The 12,966-nt window shown below is 46.8% G+C and overlaps 1 protein-coding gene across 3 annotated transcripts in view; it reads left to right on the top strand.

Annotated features, from left to right (window-relative positions):
• The window catches only part of Nrp1 (neuropilin 1), a 137,411-nt gene that overhangs the window by 92,740 nt on the left and 31,705 nt on the right, over nucleotides 1–12,966 (top strand). For all 3 annotated transcript variants that reach the window (XM_041649913.1, XM_041649912.1, XM_041649911.1), the window contains exons 9-10: nucleotides 805–949; nucleotides 8,877–9,208. In XM_041649913.1, coding sequence (XP_041505847.1) covers nucleotides 805–949; nucleotides 8,877–9,208 — 477 coding nt within the window. The remainder of the gene's footprint in view (nucleotides 1–804; nucleotides 950–8,876; nucleotides 9,209–12,966) is intronic.

The following is a 12,966-nucleotide window of genomic DNA, read 5'->3' as shown; positions in this document are numbered from 1 at the left end:
TTTGGGAATTTATATTTGATGTTACGCAAAATCAAAAGCCTGAGGGGCTGGGGAGATGGTCTGCAAATGCTTACACACAAGCACAAGAGCCTGAGTTCCATCCCCAGAACCCAGGTTCTAAATATATAAGCATGCGTGCATACACATGCCAGAGAGAGGCTCAGAGGGTGAATAAATGTGCTCACAGTAAGCCTGACAACCCAAACTTCATTCCTACAATGTACACGGTAGAAGTAGAAAACCAGCTTTTACAAGTTCCACACATGTGCCATGGCATGTACCTACACATAGTATATAAATAATTGTGTGGTTTTGTTTTAAGGCAGGGAGTGGTGTGGGATGTGCTTGCCACCCCAGCCCTGGGCAGTGGAAACAGGAGGATTCCTAAGACTCATTGATAGGCTAGAGAGAGAGCCTTCCTCATAAAAACAAACAAAAACAACAACAACAACAACAAAAAGATGTGTTGGCACTTTCTGAGAAACGACGTCTGAGGTTGTTCCCTGTTCTACACACATGCACACACACACACAATGCAAGGAGGCTAGTTTGGTTCACATGTTCTCAGCTCACCTCCGGTGATGCTAACCTCTTCTCACCTTTAAAGATGACTGCCATCCTTGTGATGGGGGCGGCTTTCTACATTGGGCAGGGTTCTTTTCCATTACAGTCGTTTGGGAAAACAACACGTCAGGTTGCTTGGGGCACACCAACCTTGAACGGGGCCCCCAGGCATTTGCGGAAAGTTTCTGGGATTTGTTTCCCTCACAGTTCGTTTGTCAACACCCTCTCTCCCCCATCTAGATCTTTCAAGGAAACACTAACCCCACAGATGTCGTCTTAGGAGTTTTCCCCAAACCACTGATAACTCGATTTGTCCGGATCAAACCTGCATCCTGGGAAACTGGTATATCGATGAGATTTGAAGTCTATGGCTGCAAGCTAACCGGTGAGTGCCTGCATGGAAGTTGTCCCTCTGAATGAATGCAGTTTTCCATTCAAGGAGAATGTGTTCACATGTGCATCTATGAAGGCAATCTGTCTGTATTTATTTTGTAGTTAGGGTCTGTATTAGTTACTCTTCTCGTTAGCATGACAAAATACCCAACAAGGAGAAGCTTAAGGAAAGAAGGGGTTGTTGGCTTGCAGTTCAAGTGGACACAGTCCACGGCAGGAAGGTGTGGTGGCTGGGGTGGGAGGCAGCTGATTATGTTACAACCAAGTTAGGAAGCAGAGAAGAAACAAGAACTGGGATGAGAAATAAAACCTCAAGGTCAGCCAGGTGGTGGTGTCAATCCCAGCACTCGGGAGGCTGAGGCAGGAAGATCTCTGTGAGTTCAAAGCCAGCCTGTTCTACAGAGTGAGTTCCAGGACATCCAGGGCTGTTGCACAAAGCCTCAGGAAAACAAACAAACAAACAAAAAACAACAACAACAAAAAAAAACACCCCCAGTCGCTCACTTCATCCGGTGAGGTACTACCTCCTAAAAATATCACAACTTTCCCCAAAAGTTCCAAAAACTATAGATGAATGTTCAAAGACATGAGCCTGTAGGGGATATTTCACCTTCAAACCACAAGAGCCTGGACATTGGATGTGCTCACGTCTGAATCCGGGTTACACCCTAACACATTTGTCATCTGGGGGTGATTTACTTGGAGTTTCCAGGCCTGGTTTTTTCTCCGTAGGGAGCAGCCACAGTTCTGAGTGCGCACGGGCTACTCCTCACGGCAGGTCGGGAGATGGACGTGAGCATGTAGCCAAGTGTGCCAAGTGACCCTGCTTTCCCCCAAGTGCACGCTCTGAGAAGGCAGCTCTTGCGCCTTGCCCTCGGCTTGTTGGGTGGGCAGCTGGACTGTTACTACTGGGTCCTAGTAAGTAGCTGTGCCCTGGAAGGCTCCAGACGGGCTTGCTCTCTGAGACAGGGAGATGGCTTCCCCAGCTGTGCTGAAGGAGTCTGACTTCTGACAAGGGCGGCTTTCGCTCTCTAAACACCCAGGCAGCTCCTCCATGGATGCTGCCTCTGTTCATCGCCTGCATGTGTGCTCTCCCCTGGTGGTATGGGAGATCGGATCTGTCCTCACACATGGTAGGCAAGCACTCTACCCCAGTAACTGCATTACCAATTCCTAACCGGGTATTTGAAAAGTAGCCATCAAGCTGTGAACATCTCTGGGTGTTTAGTTTGTTCTTCAAACAGGACTTGAGAAGTCTGTTAAATTGAAACAAGAAGGATGAAAACGATGAGATACACTTGCTCTTGCTAAATGTCTGGGAGAGGGTCGGGCTAGGTGACCGGAAGTCAAGGTGTGCCTGGCCGTGAGTCGCTGGGCCCAAGGCTTCTGTAATGGTTTGTAGTATTGGGTGATCCTGTGTTTTGACGTAACAGCAGCCATGTTCCAACTCTTTCCCGTGTAAGTAGATATGTTAAAGAGCTTTCATTTAAAAGCAACATCAGCACACATGTAATCTTCATATCTTAAAAATTGAAAAACATGGGAATTGGAGAAATGGCCCAGTGATTAATAGCACCTACTGCTCTTCCAGAGAACCCAGGTTCAGTTCCCAGCACTCACATGACTGCTCACAACTGTCTGTAACCCCAGTTCCAGGGGATCCCATGTCTTCCTCTGGCCTCTGTGGACACCAGGCATTCCTATGGTGTGATACATACATGAGGACAAACACTCATAAAATAAAAGTAAGCCTTTCTTCAAAGATTGAAACACAGAGTCGGTGACTGAATCCCTAAGGAACAAACTTCCAGTCTCTGATTAACCACTGTGTTCCGTCGGTGTTCGCAGTTAGAACATCTCATTTCTCGATTCTTTTATGCTTTGTCTGCTGAGTTTGACTGTTTCTAAAGAAGGAAGGAAAACTGACTTTTGAAGGAGAGTCCTCCCCTAGGACTTTCCCGTCAGTGCAGGGGCTGTGTCGAGAAGCTAGCTCATGAGAAGATCCACGGAAAAGTCCATTAGGAAATGTAAAACCGAGGCAGGCCTGACATCAGACCCAGATTTATTTGTTTCCACGGTGAACACAGACTTGTTTTTCATGTGAAGATTCAAGACTTAGAAAGTTCAAGGCCTTGGAGGCGGGAATTGGGTGGAGGGCATTAGGGAGAGGGACGGACGCTGGACACTCACAGTAACCTTGCTTTTATTTTTGGTTTTAGTTAAAGAACAGAAAGTTCTAGGGGACTTTAGAGCATTATCAATTTAGGAGTCTACCCATAAATTCAGAGGAACAAGGCCACATGAGGTCTGGGTGGGAATTTCTGCTCCATTTCTGCAGCCTTATTTCATGTCACTGCACCAGAATTTTATATAGAAGCAAGCTTCATAAAGACTCCAAATTAGTCTGAACTCTGAACTCTGACTGTCCAGTCTCTTAAGATTTATGTTATGTCCTTTTGGTTAAATAAAATATTTATTTGAACTCAAATTATCCTTTTTATTTTCATAAGGACATCCCAAGAGGTAGTTCCAGGAATGTGAACAAAAAAGAAAATAATTTATTGGTTTAAAAAAAATAGTTCAATGACCTGTTTATTTAAACAATATAGAGTAGCTTTTCTAATATTTTTAAACGCAGTCTATTTTGCTATTTTAAGAATACAGTTGGGTTTTGTTTTTTGTTTTTTCTCTGGTGAAATGACTGTCATTTCCCAGAAACTGACCTTGGCTGGTTTGTGGAGGAGGTAGGCATGTGACCATGATGGTCACACAGCCAGAAAGGCCATGCCTGGCTCAGAACTGTCCACTCAGTGAATGCCTGACTGCAAATGAGACGTTTTGCATCTCAGATGTACACATCCTGGTCTGTAAGATACCTTAATGATCTGTGATGAGGATTAAATGAAAGGATAATTATAATGTTTTTGGCTTAAAGTGCCCCCAGTCAATCACGTGCACTTCCTTCTTTTTAAGCCTGGTCCTCTGAAGATGAAAGAGTAGGTCAGCCGTGTCCTGTTGGACTAGACGATGCAGAAGAGCAGAGCCTGCTCACTCTAATTCCCTCCACCCTGTAGGCCTGGAGCACCACAAGTGTTCCGCGGTGTTTTCTGGATGAAGGCGTTCCACTTCCCATGCCTTCTGACAAACAAGCAATCTTGAATTTCCATCCCTCTTTATGAGTAGACAAGTTTAAACCTAATCTGATTGTTTAAAGAAACTAGCAAAATTTAAAAATTTAGGACACAGGGAGGGAGGAGGAGAACATGAGGAACAGGATGGTCGAGATGGAGGAAGGACAGAGAGAGAGAGCAAGGGAAGAGATATCTTGACTGAGGGAGCCACTGTGAGGCTGGTGTGAAACCTGGCACCAGGGAAATTCTCAGGAATCCACAAGGATGACCCAAACTAAGCCCCGAAGCAATAGTGGAGAGGTTGCCTGGACTGGCCTTGCCCTATAATCAGATTGATGACTACCTTAATTGTCATCATAGAACCTTCATCCAGATGCAGATGCAGAGATTCACAGCTAAGCACTGGGCCAATCTTCCGGAGACCAGTCCAAGAGAGGGAGGAGCAATAATACGAGCAAAGGGGTCAAGACCGTGATGGGGAAATCCACTGAAACAGCTGACCTGAGCTATGGAGAGCTCACTGACTCTGAACTGATAGCAGAGGAACCTGCATAGGACCAAGCTAGGCCCTCTGAATGTGGGTGACAGTTATGTGACTTGGGCAGTCTGCGGGACCACTAAGACCAAGATTTATCCCTAGTGTTTGAACTGGCTTTTTGGAGCCCATTCTCTTTGGAGGGATACCTTGCTCAGCCTAAATATAGGGAGAGCCTTGGTCCTGCCTCAAAGTGATATATGACAGACTTTGTTGACTCCCCACAGGAAGCTTTACCCTTGCTGAAGACTGGATAGGGAGTGGGGAGGAAGGTGGGAGAAGCGGGAGTAGAGCAGGAAGTAGAAACTGGGGTAGGTATGTAAAATGAGAAAAGATCATTATTAAAAAATAATTTAAAATAATAATAATAAATTTAGGACATAATGCATCACTTCCTTGACTTCCAAAGCCTCCAGAGTCCGAAGTTTGAACCTGGGATTCACATTCAGGAATTCTTTAGAAATACAGCTATCCCAGAGCTCCAGAGAATACAGTGGTGTGTTCCCCAGAAAGAGACACACTAGGGTGGTATCTTCTGTCTTACAGGTGATCGAGGAGGAATATTTTCCTTGCTTCTCTAAAGAGGGCCGTATCATTTTGGCAAAGGAAGAGATTGCGCAGATAGCATTGGGGGACTTCGGCAGGGTTGTGAGATGCCAGCCTCGGCTCTGCTCAGTGGTGTTCTGTTCCCCATAATCATATGCTCCTGTCAATCACGGATGAAGGTGACCTTTCCAAACACCACAAGCCCGTTAGAAAACTTCGCAGGCTATGAGGGGAAGCCTGGATGGTGCCCACGGAGAGCTACTGTCACACCTAACTGTTGCTCTCTTATTCTTTGAAAGCTTATTTATTGCCTGGATGTGCTCTGTTTCTCTTTTAAGGTCAAGCACAGCGATCTTACAGCAAATTAATATTGCTAATGGTTGCCGCATCAAACCGCTCCTCATAACATCATCCACTTGTCTCTTTTATCCAAGATTGATTTTAAGGTTTTCAGAAAACTGCGGCCAAGCAAAATACCAAATCCCCAGTTAATCTTGATGTGGCTGAAAACTGATAATTGTCAGTGTCCATCTTTTCCATTGCAGTTTGGATACACTAAGAATTAGTCATTGTTGTCTGAAATGCCAGTCCAGTTGGATGTCCTAGTTCCTGTTCTGTTATTTGCTTCTTAAATCTAACAATATCAGCAGAAGTGCATCTGAGCCTTCCTGCCAAGGAAACCCTGCTGGACACCAACATCCCTTTCAAACCTTGAGTTAATTGCTAATATAAATGTTTCCTCATCATCGTTAAAAGTGAGTTATGGGCTAGTCTGAGGAAATGACACAACCAGTAAAGTGTTTGCCTTGCAAACCTGTAGACCTGAGCTCAAACCCCAGAACCCGCACAAAAAGCCATGACTGTAGCATTGTAATCCAGAGCCAGAATGGCGGGGAGAGGAGGTTCCCAGGGGCTTTCTCACCAGCCAGGCTAGCCTAACTATAGCTACCCCCAGGCCAGTGAGAGGCCCTGTCTCAAAAAAACTCATGGAAAGTACAGGATAATGTCCTATGTCCCTCAGACATGTGCTCACACATACACCGTAGTATGAGTCTTAAGGTTTCCAGTCAAGGTCAAATCAAGGTTCCCTGTGCTGTGTTTCAGAGAAGCTATTCACAGAGACATGACGGGGACTGACTGGACACTCTGAGTGCTGGCTGAGTGTGGGCTGGGTGTCACCAGGTTTGGGGGAAAGAAACTGCCCAGAAGCTCTGTGTAAAAGAAAGGGCATTCCTCTGGCAGGGGCTCTGCTCTGGTTACAGCATCCAAGTTTATTTTGTTTTTCTAAAATGGAGGCATCTGGCTGCCTCTGCCAGCTGAGCATCACCTTGTTAAAGACGCTGGCCGAAAGTCAGGCAGCTGTGAGCGCTGCAGACGTGAAATGCGGCTTCTGTCTTCGGTGTGAGTTTCGTACTCCTTCGATAAAAACGGGCTTTGTAAATCTTTTTTTTAAAAAAATCCCCATTGAGTTTGTTCTTGACTTCTCGATCCCGCCCAGAGCAGATAGCCAGGCTGAGTTACCGGAAGTCATCCTGAGAAACAACAGCTGCTTCTGACTGTTAGATACGTTGATTCATTCAGCAAATATTTGTTGAGAATGACAGTGTACAAAAACAGGCTCAGCAAGTCTCAGAAAACAGAAAAATATGACTTGTTTCATAGCCTCAATAAAATTAAGACCCGGCTTGGTGTGTGACTCGGTCGTTCGTATGTTTGCCCTGCACGTAGGAATCCCTGAGCTATGAACCCAGCACTGCCGAGGCCACATAGCTGTGCTCACAGGAAACCTTAGTACTTAGAAGGCAGGGACTGAAGAGTCAGGAGTTCAAGGTCATTCTCAGCTACACAGTGAATTCAGGGTCAGCCTGGAACAAGAGATCTTGTCCAAAAAAAAAAAAAAAAGAAAGAAAGTTGAAAGGAAGGAAGGGAAAGAGGGAGAAAGGGAAAAAGGGAAAGAGGGAAAGAGGGAGGGAAGAAGAAAGGAAGGAAGGGAGGTGTAAAACTTGACCTAGGAAAAAGCAGTTATCCAAGAGTGAATAAGATTGTCGATACAAGAAAAATACAGATCAAGTATCATTAGGCATCCCAGAAAAAAATGTGTCCAATTAAAGATTGACTTAGTTAAATAATATTTGAAAATGAGTCAATATTTTCCACAGCTTGAATGGTGGGCAGAGCAAGATGATGGAAGGATCTAGCAGAGAGAATGAGCGGGAGGAAGCTGGGCCTCCATCTGGGGAGGAAGTGCTGCTCCTTGCTAGTCTCAGTGACTGTGCAAGTGGGGAGCTGGGATGTGTGATGTCCAAGGCCCAGCTTGCAAGCCCTGGTGTGTGAATGACAGCAGAGCGTGGTCGGAAGTGTACAGCTGACTGACCCACGCTCAAGGTCAGCGGGAGTTCACTGGAATCACTTAGGATGGTTACACTTGTAGATCACAATTTTTCACATCACATAGAATGGAGTTGTTTCAAAGGAAAAGAGATTGCCACTCCTGTGTATCCCTAACTGAGCTGTATGATTTTTGCAAGGAGGATAACTGATGTCAGTTATTTATTAATCAGCCAATCAGTCAATCAATGATGGATACTCCCCTGTTGTAGCTCAGACTACTACAGAAGATGTAACGAGGTCTATATGTACTTCATTGCTCTTAGGGAATCTTACAGTCTGTGTGTGATCACAGGACTCATAATTCTATACACAACATAGCTCTGCCCCAGCTCAGAGCCACTTCCTGCCTGGGCCATCACATGCCCGGGAGGGGAGTCCTCCCAAGTAGGTTAAAGTTTCCCTGCCGCTTAGCTGCATCGTGGCATTTGCATAGGCCATGCCTCTGAGGTCAGGAGAGAGGAGACTATCTGTCTTGACCAAATGCAGCAATGGGAAGTCTATGGGGTGTGAGGAAGAACTGGCTAACTAGAATATATTGTCAATAACTGGATATATTAGGTAGCTGATAGGAAACCAAAGTGAGATTCATATGTGTCGCACACACAGGGTGCCAGGCCCTCCAGAGTTACCCAGTGAGACTCTGTCTCAAGAAAAGGTGGGGAGGGCCGATAGCGTAGCTCAGTTAATACAGTCTGGCTTCAATCCACAAGAGCACGTCCACTGCACATACTGGCACATACCTGTAATCCCAGCACTTAAGTGGGGAAGTTCAAAGTCACCCTTAGCCTCAGCTACTCTTTTCAAGATGACGTCAATTAGAACCTATCTTAAAAAAAAAAGTAGAGATCTTGAAGACAGTCGATGGTAAGGATAAAATGGTACCATCCTTGCCATTGGACACTCAGCTCCCTGGACCTCATGTCTTCTTCATGCTAGGCCAGGGTCTTCCTTTGTTGCATCCTGACCATCTTCACGTTGCTTCAGTGATTTCTTATTTGGGGGGTTTATTTCTTTAAGTATCTCCAACCCACCATGAGCTTGAAAGTAGAGCAACTTCTAGGCACAAAAGAAAGTGCAGCCTTAGCTCTACATTAAATTTAGGAGAAGTGAGAAGATAGCGGGGCAGAGGTGGATGTGCTGCTTTGGATGAGGAGCTCCCTTGCGGGGATGGGAGTGTAGGCAAAGGCTGCACACAGAGGGGAGTTTGCAGGAGAGAAGGCCCCGCTCCCTCAAGTCTGAGGATTTCATAGAAACGGATACAAGGTTGCGTGTTCTAAGCATGGTGTCTCACCTCATCTGTTTCCCTCCACCTCTAGATTACCCTTGCTCTGGAATGCTGGGCATGGTATCTGGCCTGATCTCAGACTCCCAGATCACAGCGTCCAACCAAGGAGACAGAAACTGGATGCCAGAGAACATCCGCCTGGTGACCAGTCGCTCTGGCTGGGCACTGCCGCCTTCCCCCCATCCGTACATGAACGAGTGGCTCCAGGTGGACTTAGGGGATGAGAAGATAGTGAGGGGCGTCATCATTCAGGGTGGCAAGCACCGAGAAAACAAGGTGTTCATGAAGAAGTTCAAGATCGCCTATAGTAACAATGGCTCTGACTGGAAAACAATCATGGACGACAGCAAGCGCAAGGCTAAGGTGAGGCCCGGGGGTGGGGAGCAGCCGCTGTCTGGGGACACTGCCTGCCCACCAGCTCACCAGGAAGTCAGTTCTCCAGCCCATGATAGAAGTGCAGAGTCGTTCATTGTGTCCCGGGGTTTTTGGGGTGTGTGTCTGTGTATGTGTGTGTGTCTGTGTCTGTGTGTGTGTCTGTGTGTGTGCCTGTGTGTGTCTGTGTGTGTGTCTGTGTGTGTCTGTGTGTGTGTCTGTGTGTCTGTGTGTGTGTCTGTGTGTGTTTCTATGTGTCTGTGTGTGTGTGTCTGTGTGTGTGTCTGTGTGTGTCTGTGTGTCTGTGTGTGTGTGTGTGTCTGTGTGTATGTGTGTCTGTGTGAGTGTCTGTGTGTGTGTCTGTGTGTGTCTGTCTGTGTGTGTGTGTGTTCTGTGTGTCTCTGTGTGTCTCTGTGTGTGTGTGTCTGTGTCTGTGTGTGTGTCTGTGTGTCTGTGTGTCTGTGTGAGTGTCTGTGTGTGTGTGTCTGTCTGTCTGTCTGTGTGTGTGTCTGTGTGTCTGTCTGTGTGTGTGTGTGTGTGTGTGTGTGTATGTGCCCGTGCATGGTCATACACACACACATGTTCATGCATGCCTAAAGCACCACACACATGAAAGTGGAGATCAGAGGTCAACCTTGAATGTGGCTCCTCAGGAGCTAACCACTTTGTGTTTTTTGAGGCAGGGTCTAAGCTACTTGGCCATAACCCCCAGCAATCCTCATATCTCCACCTCCCAAGCCCAGGACTACAAGGGTGCACCACTATACTCAGCGTCTTACATGGCTTCTGAGGACCAAAGTTGGGTCCTTATGCGTGCATGACAAGTGCTTTGCCAACTGAGCTATCCTCCAGGCCCCTCCTCATGTCCTAGCAGAAATCGCTCTCCACTTCCCCTTGATCAGTCCCTGGTGCATCAGGATCCTACTCCCTGCCCCTGGGTCTGGATACTCGGGAGCCTCCTCTAACAGCCATAGTAGAGTATCTGTCGCTTCACGGCTAGTTTGTTTCACTTAGTGTAACACTGAAGTAGCGTGGGTCCCAATTTCCTTTCTTTTGAGAGTAGAATCGTGTTCTGCCATGTGAATAACCACGTTAATTTAGACGTTTGCTACTACTGATGGCTCCTTGGCCTGCCTCCGCCTTTCAGCTATCGTGGATAATGCTTAGATACAGTCTTGTGCATTTGGAACCTCTTAAAACTCAGTCACCTCTTGCTAATCTAATGAAACAAGGAGGCAATCTCAATATTAAAATATCCCAGCATTCACAGAATGGGTTCGAAGTTTGTAAACCTAAAAAATATGCTTTAGTCACTGGGTTTCACTCAGGGCTCTGGCTATGTTTATTTACACTTTCTGAGCAGACCACACCAAGTTGGAAAGGGTCCCAGGCGTGTACTTGGGTGGTCCTCTAAGTGGATTTGGGATGAAAATGAGGACCCGCCCCCAGGTTTTCACATACCCTGGTGACACTTCTCACACCAACACATTTGGCCTTTGGCCTGGATTTTTCCAACTCTACCCACCCAAAGCTGTTGCCCCACGGGTGAAGACTCCAGCCCATTGGCTATCTTCCTCTCCCTCTCCAAGCAGTGTGGCAAGGTCTTTCAGAAAGAAAGCTATCCTGGCCCTTCAGATATGTGGCTTTGAGGCTAACACCCTGTCCCCAAAAGGCTGCAAATCAGTGACGGAACTGCCGGCCACTGACTAAACCAATGTTCTTGCTAAGAAAAGCGTAAGAGTGTCTCTCATCCCTCCCTGAATTGACTCGTGCTTTTTATTTTTTATTTTTATTTATTTATTTATTTTTGGTTTTTTCGAGACAGGGTTTCTTTGTGGCTTTGGAGCTTGTCCTGGAACTAGCTCTGTAGACCAGGCTGGTCTCGAACTCACAGAGATCTGCCTGCCTCTGCCTCCCGAGTGCTGGGATTAAAGGCGTGCGCCAACACCGCCCGGCGACTCGTGATTTTTAAAGCATTTCAGCATTATGTGTGGCTTCATTTTTCTTTTCTGAGGCAGGGTCTCATGGAGGTTCCAACTGTGGCTGCCTCCCCAGTTCACTAGATAGCTACCTGATGGTGGCCTCTTGCTGGGATCACGGGCGTGCACTATTACGCTGGGTGTGTGCAGTACTGAAGAGTGAAACCCTAGTTCCAGTGCATGTTGGGCGAGCACTCAACCAACGAGTTGACCAACAGCCCCAGCTCATAACCTTCCTTCTTTCTCATGTCCCTTTTACTTTTCTCATTTATGTTTGTGTGTGTGTGTGTGTGTGTGTGTGTGTGTGCATGTTTATATGTGTGACTGTTCTCGAGTGTGCTATGCACTTATGTGCACCAGCATGTGGAAGCTGGAAAGCACTTTATCCATCATTCCTCAGACACACTCCACCTTCTGTTTTGGGGCAGGGTCTCTCTCAAGCCTGGGACTCACCGATTAGGCTAGGCTTACTCTCCAAGGAGCCCCAGGAATCCTCTCATCCTTGTCTCCCCAGCACGAGGATTGCAGGTGTGTGACACCAACCCCAGTTGTCCTCAGTCCCCTTGTCCTTTTTATGTCCCTGCTTTCTGGATTTGGGGAAAGGAAAAGGGGGAAACACACCAGAAACTGGAAGCCCCTCTACAGTGACTTCAAAGAGTGGCATGAAGTGTGACTTCATTCCAGAACCCAAGTAGGCAGCCAGTCAGCCCCGTTCCTGCTGCTGCCGAGGCAGGGTGTGTTGTTGTGACACGTTCTTCACACTAGGTGCTGAGAGAGCAAACAAGTCGCCATATGTGTGTGATAGGAAGCATCATATGCTTCCTGTCATCTAGCCCTCAAGGCAATGGAGCCTGAAGCTGTCAGCTGCCACAGCAAACCCAGCATAGAGTTGCATAGGAAGCTAATGCCTGGGTTTCGGCTTTAACAGTCTCCTACCGGAGACTGATGGAACACGTTGGGCTTTAGTCCTGAAATACTCATCACCGTCATCTTCCTATGACCCCTGAGACCGTGGAGGCTTCTAAACTGTTTAAACTGAGCCTAGTCTATGATTCTTAGCATGCCTTTCCTCTAAAATAACATCACTAAGGGAGAGATGGAAGTTGGTAAAAAATCACCCCTTTCGGACAGCCTATGTTTTCAAATTATATAAAGGTATTTGAAACGTATTCCACTTCATGGTCCAAATGCTGACTGCCTGCTCAGGATGTCAGTCGTCATTCATGTAAAAGTGAAATGAGGGTATTTGTAAGATAAAACAATGCTTTGGTGGATTAATCTCCCCTGTGTCCTTCCCTCACTCCCACCCAAAAACCCATGCAATTGACAAGGTCTGTCTTCCACCAGAGCTGTTCTATCAGAGCCTGGACCTTGCAGCCCAGCAGGCTAGTCTTGGCCATCAAACACGACAGAGGAAGGCAGAGAAAGGAGAGTTATCCCATGTGGCTTCATTGGGAAGATGAACAAGAAGTTACCAGTGGCCCCAGGTTTATCTTCCAGGTCCTGGGCATGAGGTTTAGGTTTACATAGAGGGCTAGCGGTGTGCATAACTAAGCAGTGCTGGTCAGGTGCTGGGCTCACCCATCGCTGACCTATTCTTGTCTCAGCTCCCATCTCTGCTGCAAGGGGTCTGGCAAGTTCTCCGCACTGTGCAAAATCTCCTGGGGAGACAAGCTTTCACTGTGTCTAGCACCAGCCTTTTCCTACTAGGGAAATTCTAATTCCTGGGGGTTCATCGTTTCTCCATAGTCCAAAAGTCAAGGCAAGGGC

Source organism: Microtus oregoni, unplaced genomic scaffold (genome assembly GCF_018167655.1).
Source record: "Microtus oregoni isolate MIOR12 unplaced genomic scaffold, Mior012 000004F_ref0000308, whole genome shotgun sequence".
NCBI classification, from domain to species: Eukaryota; Metazoa; Chordata; class Mammalia; order Rodentia; family Cricetidae; genus Microtus; species Microtus oregoni.
Note: the sequence above shows the minus strand (reverse complement) of the source record. Positions and strands in the feature narration are given on the sequence as shown.